This window comes from Cervus canadensis, chromosome 7, assembly GCF_019320065.1.
Source record: "Cervus canadensis isolate Bull #8, Minnesota chromosome 7, ASM1932006v1, whole genome shotgun sequence".
Taxonomy (NCBI): Eukaryota; Metazoa; Chordata; class Mammalia; order Artiodactyla; family Cervidae; genus Cervus; species Cervus canadensis.
Window position 1 is genome coordinate 8,194,948 of NC_057392.1, and position 22,321 is coordinate 8,217,268.

General features: G+C 36.3%; 3 protein-coding genes and 1 pseudogene across 7 annotated transcripts in view; 3 read left to right on the plus strand and 1 right to left on the minus strand.

Moving 5' to 3' along the window:
- Positions 1 to 6,482, plus strand: part of LOC122445275 (collagen alpha-1(III) chain-like) — a 28,845-nt gene extending 22,363 nt beyond the window's left edge. The window contains exons 3-4 of one of the 3 annotated variants that reach the window (XR_006270496.1): positions 4,106 to 4,165; positions 6,358 to 6,423. Coding sequence is in view for 1 of the 3 variants with exons in the window: in XM_043474284.1 (XP_043330219.1) it covers positions 6,358 to 6,361 (4 nt within the window). In the remaining 2 variants the exon portion in view is untranslated. Of the gene's footprint in view, positions 1 to 4,105; positions 4,166 to 6,357 lie in introns of all 3 variants that reach the window. The other 2 variants (XR_006270497.1, XM_043474284.1) reach the window with 2 other exon arrangements.
- Positions 1 to 22,321, minus strand: part of FAIM (Fas apoptotic inhibitory molecule) — a 173,781-nt gene that overhangs the window by 35,874 nt on the left and 115,586 nt on the right. The window lies entirely within an intron of this gene.
- CEP70 (centrosomal protein 70) overlaps positions 1 to 22,321 on the plus strand; it is a 242,652-nt gene that overhangs the window by 7,519 nt on the left and 212,812 nt on the right. The window lies entirely within an intron of this gene.
- Positions 12,103 to 22,321, plus strand: part of LOC122445091 — a 62,321-nt pseudogene continuing 52,102 nt past the window's right edge.

Consider the following 22,321-nt stretch of genomic DNA (forward strand, 5'->3'; position numbering starts at 1 on the left):
CATCACCAAATCCCAGAGTTTACTCAGATTCATGTCCATCAAGTCAGTGATGCCATCCAACCATCTTGTCCTCTGTCGTCCCCTTCTCCTCCTGCCTTCAATCTTTCCCAGCATCAGGGTCTTTTCCAGTGAGTCTTTTCCAGGTGGCCAAAGTATTGGAGTTTCAGCTTCAGCATCAGTCCTTCCAATGAATATTCAGGGTTGATTTCCTTTAGGATTGACTGTTTGGATCTCCTTGCAGTCCAAGGGACTCTCAAGAGTCTTCTCCAACACCAAAGTTCAAAAGCATCCTCAGCGCTCACATTTGACAATAAATGTGGGGGATTATATCTGGGCTCTTTATTCTATGCAGTTGGTCTATGCGAACACCACTCTGTTTGGATTTATGTAGCTTTGCAAAGGAGTTTTAAATCAGGAAGCTGTTACTCCTCCAGCTTCAATCTTCTTTTTCAAGATTACATTCGGGTGATTACATTCAAGCTATTCAAAGGTCCCTTGAGATTCCGTATGTATTTTAGGATGGGTTTTCTCTTTCTGAAAAAAATGTCATTGGGATTTTGATGGGGATTACACTGAGTCTGTAGATTGCTTCGGTTAGTATTGATGTCTTAATATTAAGTCTTATAATCCATGAATATTGGATGCGATCCCATTTACTTATGTCTTTTTAATTTCTTTGAGCAATGTTTTGTAGTCTTCATTGTACAAGACTTTCACCTCCTTGGTTAAGTTTACTCCTATTTTTATTCTTTGATGCTATTGTAAATGGAGTTCTTTTATTTTCCATTTTAGGTTATTCGTTGTTAGTGTATAGAAATGCAGATGGTTTTTATATGCTGATTTTCATATTCTGCTTTGCTGAGTTCATTTATTCTAATGTGTGTGTGTGTGTGTATTCTTTAAGGTTTTTGGCATATAAAATCATATCATGTGCAAATACAGATAATTTGACTTCTTTTCCAATTTGAATACCTTTTATTTCTCTTTCTTGCTTAAATGCTTCGTGAGAACTTCCATTTCTATATGGAATAAAAGTGGTGAATGTGACATCCTTGCCTTGTTCCTCATCTTAGAGGGAAAGCTTGTAGTCTTTTCTCATTGAATATGATGTTCGCTGTAGCTTTTTCATATATGGCTTTTGCTGAGTTGTGTGTGTGCTGGTTTGCCTCAATCATGTCCTACACTTTAAGACCCTAGGCTCCTCTGTCCATGGGATTCTCCAGGCAAGAATACTGGAGTGGGTTGCCATTTCCTCCTCCAAGGGATCTTTTGTTGAGTTAGTTTCCTTCTATTCCTAGTTGTTGAGTGTTTATCACAAGAAGTTGGATTTTGTAAAATGCTTTTTCTGCATCAATTGTATGTTTTTTTCTTCATTCCATTAATGTAGTGTAATATGTAATACACTGATTTCTTTTCATATGTTGAACTAATTCCTCCATTCCAGGTATAAATCCCACTTGAATATGGTGTATATGCTGCTGAATTTGGTTTACTAGTGTGTGCATGCTCAGTTTCTTAAGTCATGTCCAACCCTTGCGAACTCATGGACTATAGCCCTCCAGGCTCCTCTGTCCATGGGATTTTTCCAGGCAAGAATACTTGCAGTGGGTTGCCATTTCCTCCTCCAGGGAGTCTTCCCAACCCACGGTTCAATCCTCGTCTCCTGTGCCTCCTGCATTGGCACTCAGATTCTTTACCACTAAGCCACCTGGGAAGCCTTTGGTTTACTAGTATTTTACATCAGTGCTTGTAAGGGATGTTACTATTTTTCTTGTATTGTCTGACTTTTTAATATTAAGGTGATGCTATCCTCCAAGAATGAGTTAGAAAGTATTCCTTTGTCTAATTTTTTGGAATAGTTTGAGAAGGATTGTTAGTAGTTCTTTAGATGTTTTGATAGAATTTCTCAGTGAAGCCACTTGGTCCATGGCTTTTCTTTCAGGGAGAGTTTTTTGATTACTGACTCAGTCTTATTACTAGTTACAGATGTATTGCGATTTTCTATTTCTCTGTGATTCAGTCTTGGTAGGTTTTGTGTTTATAGGAATTTGTCCATTTCATGTTGGTTATCTAATTTGTTGGCATGCAATTGTTTATAATATTGTTTAATACTTCTTTCTGTATAATTGGTAGTAATATTCCCACTTTCATTTCTGATTTGAGTAATTTGAGTCTTCTCTTTTTTTTCCTGTTTATCAGGTAAAATTTGTCATTTTTGTTGATCTTTTCAGATGTCTTTCATTGACTTTCTCTATTGCTTTCCTAGTCTATATTTCCTTGTTTCTGCTCTAATTAATCTTTATTTTTTTCTTTTGCTAGCTTTGGGTTTAGTTTGTTCTTTTTCTTGTTCCTTAAGTTGCAAACTTAGGTTGTTAATTTGAGATCTTTCATGTTTTTAATGTAAATTTTTATAACTCAAATTTCCCCCTTAGGATTGCTTTCCCTGTGTCCCATAAGTTTTGAAATATTGTGTTTTGTTTTCATGAATATCTTAAGAGTTTTCTAATTTCTCTTGTGATTTCTTCTTTCATCCATTGATTATTTACAAATGTGTTGTCTACTTTCCATAAACTTATGAATTTTTGTTTTAATTTTTGATTTCTAAGGTCACCTCTTTGTGGAGACTTAATTTGTGGTTTAACATATAGTCTTTCCTGATAATGTCCCATGTGCCCTTGGAAGACTGTATTCTGTTGTTGTTGAGCAGTGTTCTTTTCTTTTCTTTTTTTTCTTTTTGATCAGCTTGTGGGATCTTAGTTCCCTGACCAAGGATCAATCCCATGCTCCCTGCAGTGGAAGCATGGGGTCCTAAACCACTGGATTACCAGGGAATTCCCCAGAGTGTTCTTTATAAATCTACTAGATCTGGTTGTTTTAGTCTGTCACATTGTCTGTTTCATTACTTTTCTTCTGTCTGATTAGTAGTCTTGAGAATGGGGTGTTAAAATCTCCAACTATATTGTAGAACTATTTCTTCCTTCAATTTTGTCAGTTTTTACTTCCCATGTTTTAGTGGTCTGTTATTAAGTGCATAAGAGTTTATAATTGTTATGTATTCTAGCTGTATTGAATCTTTTATTAATATGTAATGTCCTTTTTTGTCTCTAGTGGCCTTTTTTGATTTAAAGTCTATTTTGTCTAGTACTAATATAGCTACACTTTCTTTTTCTTTTTTTTAAAAATTATTTTCATGAAATACCTTTTACCATTCTTTCATTGTCAATCTCTCTGTGTCTCTGGCTCTAAAATGGGTCTTGTTTTAAGCACATAGTTGGATCATATTTTCTTAAATTCATTCTACCAGTCTGTCAAGAGTTTGACCCTTTTACATTTATAGTGATTACTGACAGGTAGGGGATTACTATCTGTAATTTTGCTATTTTTTGGTAACATCTTATGTCTTCCCCCCCTCATTTCCTGTATTACTGTCTTCTTGTGTTTAGTTGATTTTTTTTTTTTATAGCAGAATGTTTTCTTTTTCTATATATTCTATCACTGTTTTCTCTGTGGTTAACATGAGGATTACATTTACCATTATAAAATTATAACACTAATTTGAATTGATCACAGCTTTAATTAAATAACCTGCTGCTTTACAGCTCTATTCCCACCTCTTTCAGCTGTTGATGTTGCACAGTTACATCTTTATACATGTGTGCCTGAAAACAAATTAAGAATTCTAGTAAATGAGTTAGTCTCTTAAATTAGGTAGAAAATGTGTGACATTACAAACCAAAGTTATAATAATATTAGCTTTAGACTAATGATTGTTTTGTAAGAAACGATCTGTTTCTTAAGTTATGTAGAAAGCAAAAAGTGGAGCTACACATCTTTGTTATGATAGTAGCAGCTCTTATAGTCACCCGTGTGTTTCCCGTGCCATGCACCTTTACTGAGACACTTGGTCTTTCCTGTGGCTTTGCTTTAGTCTGTGTCCTTTCACCTCAGCCAGGGGGACTCCCTTTAGCTTTACTCGCAGGGCAGGTCTAGCGGTAGGGAACTCCTTAAACTTTTGCTTCTCTGGAAATACCTTTCTTTTGTTCTCACTGTTGAAGGATAGTTTTGTCAAACATAGGATTCTTGATTGACAGTTTCTTTCTTTCAGAAAGAAATATATCCTCTCAGTACCTTATGGTCTCCAAAGTTCCTGTCAAGAAACCTGCTGGTAAGCTTGCTGATGATTCCTTGTGTGTGATGTGTCACTTCTCCCTTGCTGCTTTCACGATTCTTTGTTCTTTCAAAAGCTTGATTGTAGTACTTCTTGGTGTAGGTCTCTGAGTTTATGTTTCTAGGAGTTTGTGTCTTTCAACAAATTTAGGAAGTTTTCAGCCATCATTTCATAATCTCCCAGCCACCCTCTCTTTTCTCCTTCTGGGACTCCCACAATTCGTGTGTTGACACAACTGGTGGTGTCTCACAGGTCCTTTAGGTAAGGTTCACTTTTATTCAGTCTTTTTTTTTTTTCCTATTAGAGTTGATAATTTCCATTCTCTTACCTTCACACTTAATGGGATTCACTCTTTTGCGTGCTCAAATATGCATTGAATGCCCCTAGTAAATTTTTTATTTCAGTTATCATACTTTTCAACTCCAGAATATTTTTGATTTTTTTGTTTTGTTTTCTCTTTACTGATATTTCTCTTTTGATCATATATTTTTTCTTATTTTTTCTCCACATCTTCCTTTAGTTCTTTGAATTTTTTAAGGTGGTTGTTTTAAACGCTTTGTGTAGTAGATCTGCCATCAGGTTTTGTTTTGTTTTCAGGGACAGTTTCTTTTGATTTTTTTTTTTCCTTTGAATAAGTCATGCTTTCCAGATTCTTTGCTTTACTTTTTATTGAAAACTGGAGATTTGAATCTAGTAATATCTATGGAAATAAGATTCTCTTTCTTTGCCATGGTTTGCTGGGTTTTGTTTTTCTTTGTTTTAAATTGTGGCTGTTTTTGTGTTGAGGATCAGCCTGACCTATAAACTTGAGGTATTTTTTAGCCTGCACCTTTCTCTGGGTACATGCAGTGGCTTTCTAATTCCCCACATATGCATTTAGGAATGCTATATGTGAACCTGGTTTGGATTCTGATTTGGGGGGAAAAAAAGAAGATATTTTTAAGACATTTGGGGGAAAATTGAACATGGACTATATAATAAGTGATAGTAAGGAATTAATATAATTGGGTGTGACAGTGGTATTGAAGTTATGTTTAAAATGAGTCTATATTTATTGGAGGTGAGTACTGAAATAAAAGTGGGTAATAGAAATGAAATAAATATGGAAGAATGTTGGTTATTATTGATCTTGGGTTAATGAATATACATGGGTTCATTTTACTCTGTCTCTACTTGTATGTATTTTTAAAAATTTCTCTAATGAAAAGTTTAAAAACTAGTTGAAAGGTGTTAGCCACTGAAGTTGGCTGATAGTTTTAAAAAGTATCTTTATTTAAATAAAAGTGAGAGAGATGAACATAGTGCATTAGAGACCAGAGTTTAAAGGGGAGAGAGTACTCTATGATGTCAGCAGCAAAAATGGCAGAATTGGAGAATTTGCAACATGTTCCTAGATTTAGCTGAAAATGAATTATTGGTAACTAGCATTGGTGGATTTCAGTCTCTGAAGCAGAAGTAGGACAGAAGGGTGATTTGCAAGAAAAACTGAACTAGCAGCAGGGAGGATCATTTTACTTCTCTGGGTCTCACATGGTTATATCATCTGATATGTTGGTACAATTCTCCCAGCACTTTCCTGCCAGCTCTGGACAGCTAGAGTTGTTGGATTAAACACTTTCCAAGGTTCTCTCATGTTGTGAGATTCCATGATGCTAATGAATATGTGTGTATGATTGTGCCTCTGCAAAGGCAGAGTTAGATACCATAAGAATTCAAGGAAATATAGAATGGCAGAGTCTTAGACAACAAGAGCATATGATGGCACACACACTTGTGTGTGTGCCAGTCAAATAGAATACATTGTGTTGCTAGCCTTTGATCTACTTAGAAATAAAGACCACCCAAGAATGTGGCATTTAATTTACCCTTTGAGTTAGGCTAGTGAGTTAATTGTTAAACTAATGAATTCAGACAATTCTTTCAGCTTTTTGGAAAGCAGTTTCCAAAAAATGTTTATTAGCATCACTTGCTTTTCACATTACCTAGTTAAAACAAATAGTTTTCTTTGTGTATATGTGTGTAAAATCCCATATTGTTTCATTTTAGAGGAGAACATTATAAAATTCTAAAAATTAGTTTTCTTAGAAGTCACAGAAGTTTTGGCATGGAAATGCTTAAATTGCCCAAGAGTAGTAGGTTCTTTTAAATATAATTTTTTTTAACACCTATTGCACTTTTTTTTAAATTAGGTAATTCAATTTTTTATTGCCAATCTCAACTTCTTTTGACTCTACAAAAGAAATTGTATCTACAGCAGCCCCTAAAGCCAAGGAGTCCAGCAAATCATCAGATAAGACTCATGACTGAAAAACAGGTAAACTTGAAATATTTGAAACCAGTGTTTATCAAAGTATGTGTCAAAGAATGCCACGTTGACAAATGTGAAAAATCTTACTTTAAAAGGCTACTTGAGTAAAATCATTTTGGGAAATGATGGGACAAAACTATTAAATGGTATCCTTATTCTAAGACCTCACAACATATCATTCTCCAAAAGGAGGCTTTATTATACAGTTTCTCCTACTTACGTAATGCTAATTTGATGAATATTTCATTAGATTGGTCTTCTTCAGTTTATACTTGGAAAATGCCATTCTGAACTATTTTGGAATTTGCAAACCAGTTATGTTTTTCTTCAAACATAATTTAACTCAGATGACCATTATATCTACTACTGTGGGCAAGAATCTCTTAGAAGAAATGGAGTAGCCATCATAGTCAACAAAAGAGCCCCAAATGCAGTACTTGGATACAATCTCAAAAATGACAGAATGATCTCTGTTCGTTTCCAAGGCAAACCATTTAGTATCACAGTAATCCAAGTCTATGCCCCAATCAGTAATGCTAAAGAAGCTGAAGTTGAATGGTTCTACGAAGACCTACAAGACCTTCTAGAACTAACACCCAAATTTGTCCTTTTCATTATAGCGGACTGGAATGCAAAAGTAGGAACTCAAGAAATACCTGGAGTAACGGGCAAGTTTGGCCTTGGCATACAGAATGAAGCAGGGCAAAGGCTAACAGAGTTTTGCCAAGAGAACGCACTAGTCATAGGAAACACCCTCTTCCAACAACACAGGAGAAGACTCTACACATGGACATCACCAGATGGTCAATACCGAAATCAGATTGATTATATTCTTTGCAGCCGAAGATGGAGAAGCTCTATACAGTCAGCCAAAACAAAACCAGGAGCTGACTGTGGCTCAGATCGTGAATTCCTTATTGCCAAATTCAGACTTAAATTGAAGAGAGCAGGGAAAACCACTAGACCATTCAGGTATGACCTAAATCATATCCCTTATGATTATACAGTAGAAGTGACAAGTAGGCTCAAGGGATTAGGTCTGATAGAGAGAGTGCCTGAAGAACTATAGACAGAGGTTCATGACATTGTACAGGAGGCAGTGATCAAGACCCTCCCTAAGAAAAAGAAACGCAAAAAGGCATAATGGTTGTCAAAGGAGGCCTTACTGTGAAGGCTATGAAAAGAAGAGAAGTGAAAGGCAAAGGAGAAAAGGAAAGATACACCCATTTGAATGCAGAGTTCTGAAGAATAGCAAGGAGAGATAAGAAAGCCTTCATCAGTGATCAGTGCAAAGAAATAGAGGAAAACAACGAAATGGGAAAGACTAGAGATCGCTTCAAGGAAATTAGAGATACCAAGGAAACATTTCATGCAAAGATGGGCTCAATAAAGGACAGAAATGGTGTGGGTTTAACAGAAGCAGAAGATATTAAGAAGAGGTGGCAAGAATCCACAGAAGAACAATGCAAAAAAGGTCTTCACGACCCAGATAATCATGATGGTGTGATCACTCACCTAGAGCCAGACATCCTGGAATGTGAAGTCAAGGGGGCCTTAGGAAGCATCACTACAAACAAAGCTAGTGGAGGTGATGAAATTCCAGTTGAGCTATTTCAAGTCCTACAAGATGATGCTGTGAAAGTGCTACACTCAATATGCCAGCAAATTGGGAAACTCAGCAGTGGCCACAGGACTGGAAATGGTCATTTTTCATTCCAATCCCAAAGAAAGGCAATGCCAAAGAATGTTCAGACTACCACACAGTTGCACTCATCTCACACGCTAGCTAGCAAAGTAATACTCAAATTCTCCAAGCCAGGCTTCAACAGTACGTGTACCATGAACTTTGTAATGTTTGAGCTGGATTTAGGAAAGGCAGAGGAACCAGAGATCAAATTGCCAACATCCGTTGGATCATCAAAAAAGCAAGAGAGTTCTAGAAAAATGTCTACTTTTACTTTATTGACTATATGTAAGCCTTTGACTGTGTGGATCACAACAAACTGTGGAAAGTTCTGAAATAGATGGGAATACCAGACCACTGACCTGCCTCTTGAGAAATCTGTATGCAGGTCAGGAAGCAACAGTTAGAACTGGACATGGAACAATAGACTGGTTTCAAATAGGGAAAGGAGTACGTCAAGGCTGTATATTGTCATTCTGCTTATTTAACTTATATGCAGAGTACATCATGTGAAATGCTGGGCTGGATGAAGCACAAACTGGAATCAAGATTGCCGGGAGAAATATCAATAACCTCAGATATGCAGATGACACTACCCGTATGGCAGAAAGCAAAGAGGAGCTAAAAAGCCTCTTGATGAAAGTGAAAGAGGAGAGTGGAAAAGTCGGCTTAAAGCTCAACATTCAGAAAACTAAGATCATGGCATCTGGTCCCATCACTTTATGGCAAATAGATGGGGAAACAGTGGCAGGCTTTATTTTTGGGGGGCTCCACAATCACTGCATATGGTGATTGCAGCCATGAAATTAAAAGATGCTTTCTCCTTGGAAGGAAAGTTATGACCAACCTAGACAGCATATTAAAAAGCAGAGACATTACTTTGCCAACAGAGGTCTGTCTAGTCAACACTATGGTTTTTCCAGTAGTCATGTATAGATATGATAGTTGGAATATAAAGAAAGCTGAGTGCTGAAGAATTGATGCTTTGAACTGTGGTGTTGGACAAGATTCTTGAGAGTTCCTTGAACTCCTAGGAGGTCAAACGAGTCCATCCTAAAGGAAATCAGTCCTGAATATTCATTGGAAGGACTGATGCTGAGCCTGAAACTCTGATACTTTGGCCCCCTGATATGAAGAACTGAGTCACTGGGAAAGACCCTGATGCTTGGAACTATTGAGGGCAGGAGGAGAAGAGGACGACAGATGATGAGATGGTTGGATGGCATCACCGACTCAATGGACATGAGTTTGGGTAAACTCTGGTAATTTGCTATGAACAGGGATGCCTGTCGTGCCGCAGTCCATGGGGTCACAAAGAGTCGGACATGACTGAGTGACTGAACTGAACTGATGTTTTTCTTTCTCTTAAAAGAGTTATCAGGACTTCCATTGCAGTCCAGTGTTTGAGATTACCTCACAGTGCATAGGGTGTGGGTTCAATCCCTGATGGTGGAGCTTAGATCCTACATGCCTCTTGGGTAAAAAACCAAAGCATAAAACAGAAGCAATATTGTAACAAATTCAATAAAGACTTAAAAATGGCCCACATTAAAAAAAAAATTTTTTTTAAAGTTATCAGGGAACACTGTATAATTTGGTCATTCAAAATGTGTGACTTTTTTGTAGAGCTTTTTTTTTTTTTTTTAAATGAGTCATAGTAGGTTTCCACATATATACCCACACAGAGCTTTTGGCTCCCAAAACAGATACTAGCAACAGTTTTAGTTCTGTTTCTTTAATCTTTGTGACTAGAAGACATAGGGAAAAAAAAATTGTCAGGGCGGGGAGAGTTAGGCAAAGGATAAAGAAACAGAAGAAAGTCAGCAGTCAAAAAGAAAGATTTGTTTGGTACTGTGAGCCATAATCCTATCAAAGAGTCATCAGACCAATTTGTTTTTTTGTCTTCATAGGTTTTTTAAAATTGAAGTATAGTTGATTTACAGTATTAACTTCAGGTGTGTAACATAGTGAATCAGTAGTTTTACAGATTTTACTCCATTAAAAGTTATTACAAGATAATGGTTATAATTCTCTGGCTATACAGTGTATCCTTGTTATCTGTTTTGGTAGATTTTTTAATGTCTGAGGGGAATTTGGATGTGAGTGTGATAATTGCTCAGTCATGCCTGACTCTTTGCAACCCCATGGACTGCAAAGTAGCCTGCCAGGCTCCTCTGTCCCTGGAATTCTCCAGGCAAGGTTAGTGGCGTGGGTTGCCATTTCCTTCTCCATTGGATGTGAAGAGTATTTGAACTTTTAAAAATTTTCTAGGAGAGAGGGAGGGGGAAAATTCTCCAAATTATTAATATTAACATTATTATAATATTTGCATGCTACTCACTAATAAAATATATTAGACACTTTTCAAGCATTTAAATAAATTGAAAATTTACTCAAATTTACTCAAATTTAAGGTCTTTTAAAAAGACTGCAAAGTATCTCACACACTTGATTTCAAAATTGATCATTGTACTTAAGAACCTGTTGTTGATGTTAATATCATGGATTTAAATGTCATTTAAAAAATATCTGTTTTTGTTCCTACTGTATTTTGTGTTCTTTTCTTCCCCATTGTCAAGTTTTTATTTATTGTTAGGTTTTATCTTTTTTAATCTGGATAGAGTTCCCTTCTCAGTTTCATGGGGTAAATACATATTTAGAATCAGGGATACAAAACTTAAAGAGTGTCTTTGAGAATATTTCTACTAGAATCAGTTACCTAGATGGACAGACTCCTTTTCATTGTTAGACCTTGTCCATTATACAAGGAACTACCTAAGTTATTGGCTCCTCCAGTCAGATATGTTTGATTTTGTTGTGACCCTGGTCATTGTTAAGGTGACAGTTAAATAAAAAACCTTAAATAAAAAGTTCAGTTAAGTAAGAAACTTAAGGTCTGTTTAATTCACTGAAATTATAAGGCTTTTAATTTGTTCATTAAGACCTATATGTATGCTCTGGAATTATGTAATTCCAAATATAATGTAACTATCCATGCTTATTTGCATCCTTTTTAGTCTAATTTTGTTAGAAACAAATCAGTTTTAATTTTAATCATTATGTGTGTATAAAAATGCATATTAAAGCTTTTGGAGAAAAAGTCTGTTCTGAAAACAAAGGAAATTATTTATAGGAGAGCCTTTCTTCACCGTATATCTTAACGTTGATCCTTTTCTGTCTCCTTGTGACTGTAGCGGGAAGAAGCAGAATGGGAAAGCATAAGTGTGCTGTTGATGATGCATGGCTTAAAGCCTTTATCTCTAGTCAAAAGAACAGATATGAAAGGTAATCAAATTACATTCTTGCTCCTTAAGATAAAAAGCTTCTTTTTTTGTTAAAATTTTTCAATCTTAATTTTTTTCTTATCGTCATTTTTACTATGTGTATTACATTTCAAAAAATGTAGATCTCATCATTTTTGACAAACAGTCATCACAAACAATGAGGGAGAATTTAAAAACAATGATGGAGGAAACATCACGTCAACAGAACATGATCCAGGAGCTCATAGAAACTAATAAACAGCTTAAGTAAGAGAATGGAAAAAATCTGTTTTGAATTGTACGTGAACAAACAATATGCATTTTAAAAATAACTCGCTTGAAAAGAATCTTGAAATTTAATTTTCCATTGACTAAATAGTAAAAAATATTTTTAGTAGGTAAATCTTTTGGTAATAGCTTCCATATATAATGATACCCTATGTTTCCTCTGTTGGTTTGTGATATAGAAATTTTAAGAATGCAAAAAAATTTTACAAAGTCATTATGTTGTTAGATGGATATGTTGGTTGATATGATTTGTTTCTATTACTAGAAGAAGGAATTGCATCTCTGTTACTAGAAATGAACTTCAGCAACAACAACTTCAGCAGCAGATCAGGAACAACGAGCTAATGACTTGGAACAAACTTTGGAGAGTGTGAAGTCCAAAATTGGTGAAATGGAGGATGAATCTGTAAGTAGCTTTTGCCAGCAACAGAATAAAATAAAAGAACTTCAAAAGGAGCATGAAGCTTTACAGGTACTGAGTTAAGCATTTTCTTACATGGTAGTCTTAAAACACCTTGTCAATGTTACAGGTGACTTCCATGTTGCTTAATTCAGTGATCGTTATCTTCCTTTACCGATTATTGTCATTATCTTGAAATTCTTTCTTTGCTATTTCCAGAATATCTTCTCTTCTGGTTTCGTTTAACCCCACTAGTTATTGTTCAATCCCTTTGCTGATTTTCACATATTCCTCAGACTGATCCTTTAGACCTTTCTTTTTCCTATAAATTCTAACTTCCTTGGTGATGCTTAGTCTAATTCATAGTACTTTTATTTTTAAAAATTTTTTTTATTCATAGTACTTTTAAATCTGTGGCACAGGCTTCTTCCCTTAATTCCAGACTCACATCCTGCATCCTACTTGATATCTCTATTGGATGTCTAATTAGGCATCTAGAACTTTTTAACATGTCCAAAACCATACCTGGATTTCCTCCCCAAACTTTTGTCTTTTAATCTCTGCTCTGGTCCAAGTCACTTTCATTTCTTTCCTGTTTCTTTCTTGGTTTCCCTACTCCAAGCCTTGCCTTTTTTAGTGTGCTCTCAACATTATAGCACAGAACACTCTGACTTTGCTTTTTCTTTTTCTTAAAGGGAAAAATCCAAAACTCTTAACCATGATCTTACATGATTGTCCCCGTGTTACCTTCTGACTTCACCTACTGTACCTCTTGCATATTCTATTCCAGTCACACTGACATTCTTGATTTTCTTTGAACATTTTCCTTGAACATTCTCGCCTCAGGGGCTTTGTATATTTTGTTCTTCCTTGTTCCCTCTACCATGCGTGCTTTTTTTAGCTGCATGGTTTGTTTTCTCTCTGCTTACTCAAGTGTCACATCACTATCTCTCAGGGATTCCTTTTTTGACGACTTCACTTACAGTTGGCAGTCCTGTCCCCCAGATATCATCTTGCCTTCACTGCTTTGTTTTGTCCATAACTCTTAGCACCATCTAACATGCTGATATACTATACACTTTGTCTTGTTTGTACATCTCTGTGTTAGAATGCAAGCTCCATGAGGGCTGATATTTTTGTCTGTTTTGTCTAGGGCTGAGAAAATGTCTGCTTTATTATTAGTTGTAGATGCTCAATAGATATTTGAATTATTGATTATAATTTTTTTACTTTTATTTTTCTTGAAATATCAATGTTATAACATTGAATATCTAATATTAATTTCCTAAATTTAAAAAACCTCTTTTTAAACTTGGGTGTTTCTTGAAAGAAAGAAATCTTTTGTAGGGAAAATCAATATTTAGTTGTATAAGACATTACAGATACTTAGAAACAGTATATCATTATAAATGTTTTTTGTTGGCAGAGCATTATACGTACCTGTTGCATACAAGGTGTTTAGGCTGCCTAAAGGGACAGTACTCCTTAGGCAGGGTCTAGATGTCCCCTCAGTTTATGCTAGCAGCATTGGAAGGATGTGATAAGTTAAATTTCAGGGATCAGAGAGAATCAGCAGGAGATACTAAGAATTTCTGGTATGAAGCTGCAGGCAGTTGGTGTTCTGCCCTCATTTAGGCTGCCAGCTTGGGGCCAGCAGTGCTGGACCTGTTGGTGGTGTTCATAGCTCCAGAGAAGACACTATCATTCTTTGGCCAAGTCTGTTTCTGTTATTCATCAGTCAATAAGATCTAGCATTTACATTTTTAGGTTTGCTTTGTTAGGTAGCGTTCCTCATCAATAGTATATTGTGAACTCTCTGTGGGGAGGGGGGTTTTGGACATACTGCTATATGCATTTGATTTTGACCTTCATCTCAGATATAGGACATGTAGAAATAAGAAGCTCTTTAGCTCAGGGGTCCCCAGTCTCTTGGATCTAATACCTGGTAAGAGGGCACTGATGTAATAATAATGAAGTGCACAGTAAATATAATACACTTGCATCATCCCAACCCCCCTCCCCCATCCGTAGAAATATTGTCTTCCACAGAATCAGTCGCTAGTGCCAAAAAAGCGGGGACCGTTGCTTTAACTCATCAACTTACTGATGTGAGAAGCAGCCATCAGCTGGTACTGATAGAAGGAGTTGAAGGCAGAGAGATCTGTGTGGGTTTCTTTTTTTTAAGGAAGATACCTATTTTTTCTCCTTAAAGAGGTTGATCTATAAATAATCACAAGCCAAATTATTTAAATGTGAGGCTTATGAATTTACCAGGGTTTTAGGCAATTCAAAGAAAACTGCTTGAGTATTCATTGGTAAGGGGTGATTTGAATGGATTGTCACATATTTTCTGTCAAGAATTTCATCTGTCCTAAATGAATTATAGACCATGTAACTTTTAACTTCAGGTTTCAGAGTTTTGTTATATAGCTGTTAAATGTGTACAGAGGAAGTCTCATGTCCCAGTCGGCCATGGGAAACAGACAGAATTAGGGTGGGGGCGTGAAACTTGGTTTTGTGGAAGGGTGTGTGTGTGCTCAGTAGTGTCTGACTCTTTGCCATCCCATGGACTGTAGCCTGGACTGTAGCAGGCTCCTCTGGCTGTGGAATTTTCTAGGCAAGAATACTGGAGCGGGTTGCCATTGCCTACTCCAGGGCATCTTCTCGACCAGGGATCGAACCCACGTGTTTCTTGGCGTCTTCTGCATTGGGGGTTGGATTTTTTACCGCTGGGCCACCTGGGAAGCCCTGGGGAAGCGTATCTATGCTAATTTGATCAATTGAAATTAGTTGTTTGCTTGTTTCTTAAGTACATGAAGGGTACTTTTTATAGAACGATGACAGAAATTGGCAAAACCTCAAGGGCAGTTCCCAAGGAATTGCTGCCCCTCAGTGTTGCCTGAATTTTTGTACAATTCTATCACATATTGGTCATATATTCTATTCTGTACTAGTTAATTTGTGCTTTCTTGGGGAAGATGGAAGTGCTCCTGGAAAACAATTACTTCACAGTTTGAGGCGCATTTTTTTTTTTTGGCATGCACTTGTTTACAGTTTTAGAATGGTTTAGTGCTGCATATTTCACAGTTGAGAGAAAGGAAACATTGATTTTGTGTGTATGTGGCACAGAGATCAAGGAAATTAACAGGTGTTTCATAGTAATACTTTGAAAGATTGTTATTGAGAGATTGCTGGGAAATGCAGAAACTAAAAGACAACATTTCTATGTTCTGCAGTGCAGTTTTCCTTTTTCTGTACTTAGACAACATGTGTTAGCTTCTGTGGATATAGTTTGATAAACTTTTCAGTCCTCTAAAGATCAATGCAGAGTACATCACGTGAAATGCTGGACTGGATGAAGCAGAAGCTGGAATCCAGATTGCCAGGAGAAATATCAATAACCTCAGATATGCAGATGACACCACCCTTATGGCAGAAGGTGAAGAGGAACTAAAGAGCCTCTTGATGAAAGTGAAAGAGGAGAGTGAAAAAGTTGGTTTAAAACTCAGCATTCAAAAAATGAAGATCATGGCACCCGGTCCCATCACTTCATGGCAAATAGATGGGGAAACAATGGAAACAGTGACAGACTTTATTTTCTTGGGCTCCAAAATCACTGTAGAGGGTGACTGCAGCCATGGAATTAAAGGACACTTGCTCCTTGGAAGAAAAGCTATGACCAACCTAGACAGCATATTAAAAAGCAGAGACATTACTTTGCCAACAAAGGTCAGTATAGTCAAAACTATGGTTTTTTTCAGTAGTCATGTATGGATGTGAGAGTTGGGCTATAAAGAAAGCTACGCCCTGAAGAATTGATGTTTTTGAACTGTGGTGTTGGAGAAGACTCTTTGAGAGTCTCTTGGACTGCAAGAAGATCCAACTAGTCCCTTGGACTACAAGGGGCCTAAAGGAAATCAGTCCTGAATATTCATTGGAAGGACTGGTGCTGAAGCTGAGCTCCAGTAGTTTGGCCACCTGATGTGAAGAACTGACTCATTGAAAAAGACCCTGATGTTGGGAAAGACTGAAGGCAGGACGAGAAGGGGACGACAGAGGATGAGTTGGTTGGATGGTTCACCGACTCAATAGACATGAGTTTGAACAGGCTCTGGGAGTTGGTGATGGACAGGGAGGCCTGGCGTGCTGCAGTCCATGGGGTCGCAAAGAGTTGGACATGACTGAGCGACTGAACTGAAAGATCTAAGCAGTTAATTTTAGTTTTAAATCATTGTGATCAGTATCAGCATGTAGTTCTTCGTTTTCTTTCTCCATAGGGAATATATGGATCAGAAAGCTGATTTTTGTTCTTTAAGTGGTTACCTTAAAAATTAAAATATGCACTCTTGACTTCTCAAAATGTAATGTTACTTTGTACTTTCTAGCTTATTCTATGACATTGGAAAAATTGTTTTATAATTATTATATTCTCCAACTTATATTATTGTTGTATATTTCATTCTGTATTTTTATTCTCTCTAAACATTTATTTACTACTGACAGTTGAAATAGCACAAAATATTTTCTTCCTGTTGTTTAAACTTTTAATAAGCAGAGGAAAGAAATCTAGTTTTACACTGTCTGTCCTAATTATTATGTATTATTCAAACCATCCAGTGTGGACTTCCCAAGTGGCTCATTGGAGAAGAATCCACCTGCTTATGCAGGAGATGCAAGAGACACCAGTTTTATCCCTGGGTCGGGAAGATCCCCTAGAGGAGGAAATGGCAACCCACTCCAGTATTCTTGCCTGGAAAATGCCATGGACAGAGGAACCTGGAGGGCTACAGGCGTGGGGTCACAAAGAGTTGGACATGATTGAGTGCACACCACCTCCTTTGGCAAACCACTCAGTGTAAAGCCACCAAGCTCTTCTGTACACTTCTCTACAAGTCCTTTAGCTTCAGTTTCTCTTTTTACTTTTGTATTGGATTTCTCTATCCACTTTAACATTCTGAAATACACAGGGAATCATGAGACAGAGTGTTTCTTAGGGCCAAATGAGAAAATAGATCTAATGTTTGTTAATATCAGCAAGATATTCCTAATTTATTATGGCCTTATAATTAACTGACATCTAAGTAGGGAGGAAAGAGATATAGGAAGGATGGCAGAGCTTTTTAAAATTGTTATTGATCAATGGAACAGAATAGAAAGCCCAGAGATAAATCCACGCACCTATGGACACCTTATCTTCGACAAAGGAGGCAAGGATATACAATGGAAAAAAGACAATCTCTTTAACAAGTGGTGCTGGGAAAACTGGTCAACCACTTGTAGAAGAATAAAACTAGAACACTTTCTAACACCATACACAAAAATAAACTCAAAATGGATTAAAGATCTAAGTGTTAAGAATAGAAACTATAAAACTCCTAGAGGAGAACATAGGCAAAACACTCTCCGACATAAATCACAGCAGGATCCTCTATGACCCACCTCCCAGAATATTGGAAATAAAAGCAAAAATAAACAAATGGGACCTAATGAAACTTAAAAGCTTTTGCACTACAAAGGAAACTATAAGTAAGGTGAAAAGACAGCCTCAGATTGGGAGAAAATAATAGCAAACGAAGCAACAGACAAAGGATTAATCTCAAAAATATACAAGCAACTCCTGCAGCTCAATTCCAGAAAAATAAATGACCCAATCAAAAAATGGGCCAAACAAAGAACTAAACAGACATTTCTCCAAAGAAGACATACAGATGGCTAACAAACATATGGAAAGATGCTCAACATCACTCATTATCAGAGAAATGCAAATCAAAACCACAATGAGGTACCATTACACGCCAGTCAGGATGGCTGCTATCCAAAAGTCTACAAGCAATAAATGCTGGAGAGGGTGTGAGAAAAGGGAACCCTCTTACACTGTTGGTGGGAATGCAAACTAGTACAGCCGCTATGGAAAACAGTGTGGAGATTTCTTAAAAAACTGGAAATAGAACTGCCATATGACCCAGCAATCCCACTTCTGGGCATACACACTGAGGAAACCAGATCTGAAGAGACACGTGCACCCCAATGTTCATCGCAGCACTGTTTATAATAGCCAGGACATGGAAGCAACCTAGATGCCCATTAGCAGACGAATGGATAAGGAAGCTGTGGTACATATACACCATGGAATATTACTCAGCCGTTAAAAAGAATTCATTTGAATCAGTTCTAATGAGATGGATGAAACTGGAGCCCATTATACAGAGTGAAGTAAGCCAGAAAGATAAAGAACTACAGCATACTAACACATATATATTGAATTTAGAAAGATGGTAACGATAACCCTATATGCAAAACGGAAAAAGAGACACAGATGTACAGAAAAGACTTTTGGACTCTGTGGGAGAAGGCGAGGGTGGGATGTTCAGAGAGAATAGCATTGAAACAAGTATACTATCAAGGGTGAAACAGATCACCAGCCCAGGTTGGATGCATGAGACAAGTGCTCGGGCCTGGTGCACTGGGAAGACCCAGAGGGATGAGGTGGGGAGGGAGGTGGGAGGGGGGATCGGGATGGGGAACACATGTAAATCCATGGCTGATTCATGTCAGTATATGGCAAAAACCACTACAATATTGTAAAGTAATTAGCCTCCAACTAATAAAAATAAATGGAAAAAAAAAAGAATGTTTACTTAGTGAATTAAAGAACTGCACATGTAGCTAAAATCCAACTTAATGTTCTGCTTCACTCCTAAGGCATTTTACTTCATTCAGTCCCTGTTTTGAAGAAACAGCAACTCCAGTAACACTTTTCCTTACTGAAATATTATCAGTATCTTAGATATAAGGCTTCCATAGATATAAATCTGTGGAAAATATTTAGAAAACATGTCACTCACTTCAGAAGTGTTACATAAAACTATAAAAACTAAGTATATCTATTAAAAGGTAATAAAGTAAAGAGATTTCCCCAGCAGTCCAGTGGTTAATAATCTGAGCTTCCACTACTGGGCGGGGGTGGGGGGGAAGGGGGAGTGTATTCATTTGATTCCTGGTCAAGGAACTAAGATCCTGCATGCCCCATGGCCAAAATAATAAAAATAATTATTATTATCATTATTAGTATCCCACATGCTCTGCAGAGTGGCAAAAAAAAAAAAAGGTAATAAAGTAAAAATAAAATTGACGGCTAATTACTTTACAATATTGTAGTGGCTTTGCCATACATTGACACAAATCTGCCACGGGTGTACATGTCAGACTTAGTTCTAATGAGTTGGTCTTGAATGATCACAGTTTGACTATTAGATAATGATTGGTATTTCAGCAGTTTTCTTCAGAATGTGCTGGGTCTCTTTTTGTTTGTTGTTACCATACCCAGGTTAGAGTCATTCTTTATAGTTATTCTTTTGCACACAACAGCCTTGGCTGTTTCTATTTACAGCTAGTATAACTGAATGAACTTTTCAAGTTCATTCTACTTGAATTCTTTTTTGTTTTATATTCAACTGACCCAGGAATGGGTACCCTCTCCAATCTTCTCACCTGGAGAATTCCATGGACAGAGGAGCCCATGGAGCTACAGTCCACAGGGTTGCAAAGAGCTGGACACAACTGAGAGACTGACACTTTCACTTTTTCCAAATATCTGCCTTTTGCCAATAGTTGATTGATTGAATGATAACAAACATTTTTTGTTTTTGTTTTTAAAGTATTAACTGACATTTATTGAGTACTTTTTATATAGTGGGCTAATTTATTTTTATTTCTCAAAAATTGTCAAAAACCAAGAGATGCAAATATTTTTAAACTCAGCAATTTATTTTTAGTATCTTGTCTTTATCACAAAAACATGGAAGAATATTTATTTTTAAACTTGTGATTTTTCTGAATAAACTATATATTCTGTATACAAAAGGTGATAGGTTCATAAGCCTTTAATGTCACTGACAGTAAGAATTGAATATCATTTTTATTCTGAAATTCCTATCTTCCATTCTATCATACAAAAGATGCAAAATATGGTTTATTTATATTTTGTTTTATTTATAATTTCCCTAATTTCATTTCACAGATGGTTTGAGGTAAGCATGCCTCCCCCCTACCCCACACATGCACAAACATTCACACACAGTCTCATATATACACAAAGAATATATAAAATATGACTTCTTAAAAAATAATTGAGATGTTTAATAGTTTAAAAAGCCAGGAGCAAGATTTGCAGTAGGTATTTATATAGTAAGATCCTATGTAACTGCTTGGTGTGTACTACAGGATTTGCTCTCTGCTTGCAATATAGACAGCGTCCAAAGTAAAGCAAACATGCTCAGTTATAATACCCAGAATCTCTTAAGATAAAAACAGTCTAGTTAGTTGTGTGGTTGTAGTTCATCCTTTTATTGGAAATGGAGAGATGTTTAGCAGTTTCTTATGAAGGAGACACAGTGAGTGATGCACACTAAAACCCCTGCCACCATCATTGTAGTAGGTAAAATAATGTTTCATATATATGTTCTTTATGATGTCTTTCATTGGATAGACTTAGAGTGTTGACAATGCAATTCAGAAAAAGTCATTCTGTATAATTCAGTCTGTACTATACTTGGCCATGTGAGTATTTAATTGAATAGTAATATTTGAACTTTGCAAAGTCAAAGACTTTCTGGAAGTTCCATGTGTGTATTTTTACTCAAAACTGGGTTTTGTATCAATTCTTTTTTTGACCATGCTGTGCGACATGTTGGATCTTAGTTCCCCAACCAGGAATTGAACCCTTGCTCCCTGCAGTAGAGGTAAAGAATCCTAATCACTGGACCATCGGGAAAGTCCCAGGCTCTGTGTTTCAGTACTCATTCTACTGTTACCACTCACTTTTAAATCGGAGCTAATCATGTCATGTTGTTTTATAAAACTATGTAAATGACGGAATAAAATTTTCTGGGACATGTTGCACATGTCCTACATCACTCTGAACTTGAGTCTTTCACAAATGAAAGATAGTGGTGTGTAGGATAATCGTAAATATGGATAGACTATCTTTAAGTTGACTTTTATAGTGACTGATTCATAAATTATTTGTAAGTAGAGATGTTGGAGACATTTTATTGACCCTTTCCTTCCCAGCTATACAGAAGACTAAGACAAGGCCTTTAGTTAAATGATTGATTGGAAGTAAGCATATAGTGGCAGTTTTTATACTTATGGTCTTGGTTTCTTTAGATCCATTTACACCATTGAGACATTTTTTAGCTAGTCTGCTTAGTGTGTGAAACAGGTTTTAACTAAAAGTTTTGTGAATTACATGCTGATTAATTATCATTTAGTGGTTCTGTGGACTAATAGAGTTTTCTAGAGTTTGTCTGCTTCTTCTGCCAGTATGTGTTTCTTCATTCTTCAAAACAAAGATGTTTTACTGGTGCAGTGTTCATGATTCTCTGTTTGTTTTTGTCTCCATTATTGCAGGTTCATGTCAGGACCGGCCTTTTTCATGGTACTGAACTCCTGTGTAAAACTGTCGTAAGCTCAGCGATATCAGGGAAAAATGATCATATTCGGAATGAACCACTGGAATTTGATATCAACACTTGTGACCTGCCATGAATGACTCGATTATGTTTTGCTGTTTATGCAGTTTTGGATAAAGTGAAAACTAAGAAATCAACTAAAACTATGAATCTCTCTAAATATCAGACCATCAGGAAATCTGGAAAAGTGGTAGTTATATACTAATTTCTGAAAAAATTTTATAATGGAATAATAATAACATAGTGGAATAACTTTAAAATAATAGAGTAATATAAATGAAATTATATCATGTAACTTTGGTCCCTAAGAATTGATCTTTAAAAAGACATTAAGTCTCCCTTATGTCATTTTCATTTTTCTTTTGGCAAATTTAGTAAATATAAATATAAGTGTTCTATTATAAATGTTTGCTTTTTAGAAAATATAGTTAAGAATGAAAAGAGTTAAAATATTACAGGTTAACTGAAACTTCAGGTGTCAGATGTATTTAAGAATTCAAAATTTTATGCATTTTAGAAAGATCACTCAACACCCAATGTAGGGTCTGGGACAACTCAGTAATCAAACACATCATTTCTAGAAGTGAAATATATGAATATTCACACTAAATAAGACAAATGAAGGCTGTCAGTTAGCTTCATGTCATTTCTGGTCATGTTTTATTGTCAAATGAATTATAAATGAACCTTTGCTTTTCAAGAGCTTCTTTGACTTTGAAATTGTGGATAAAGCATGG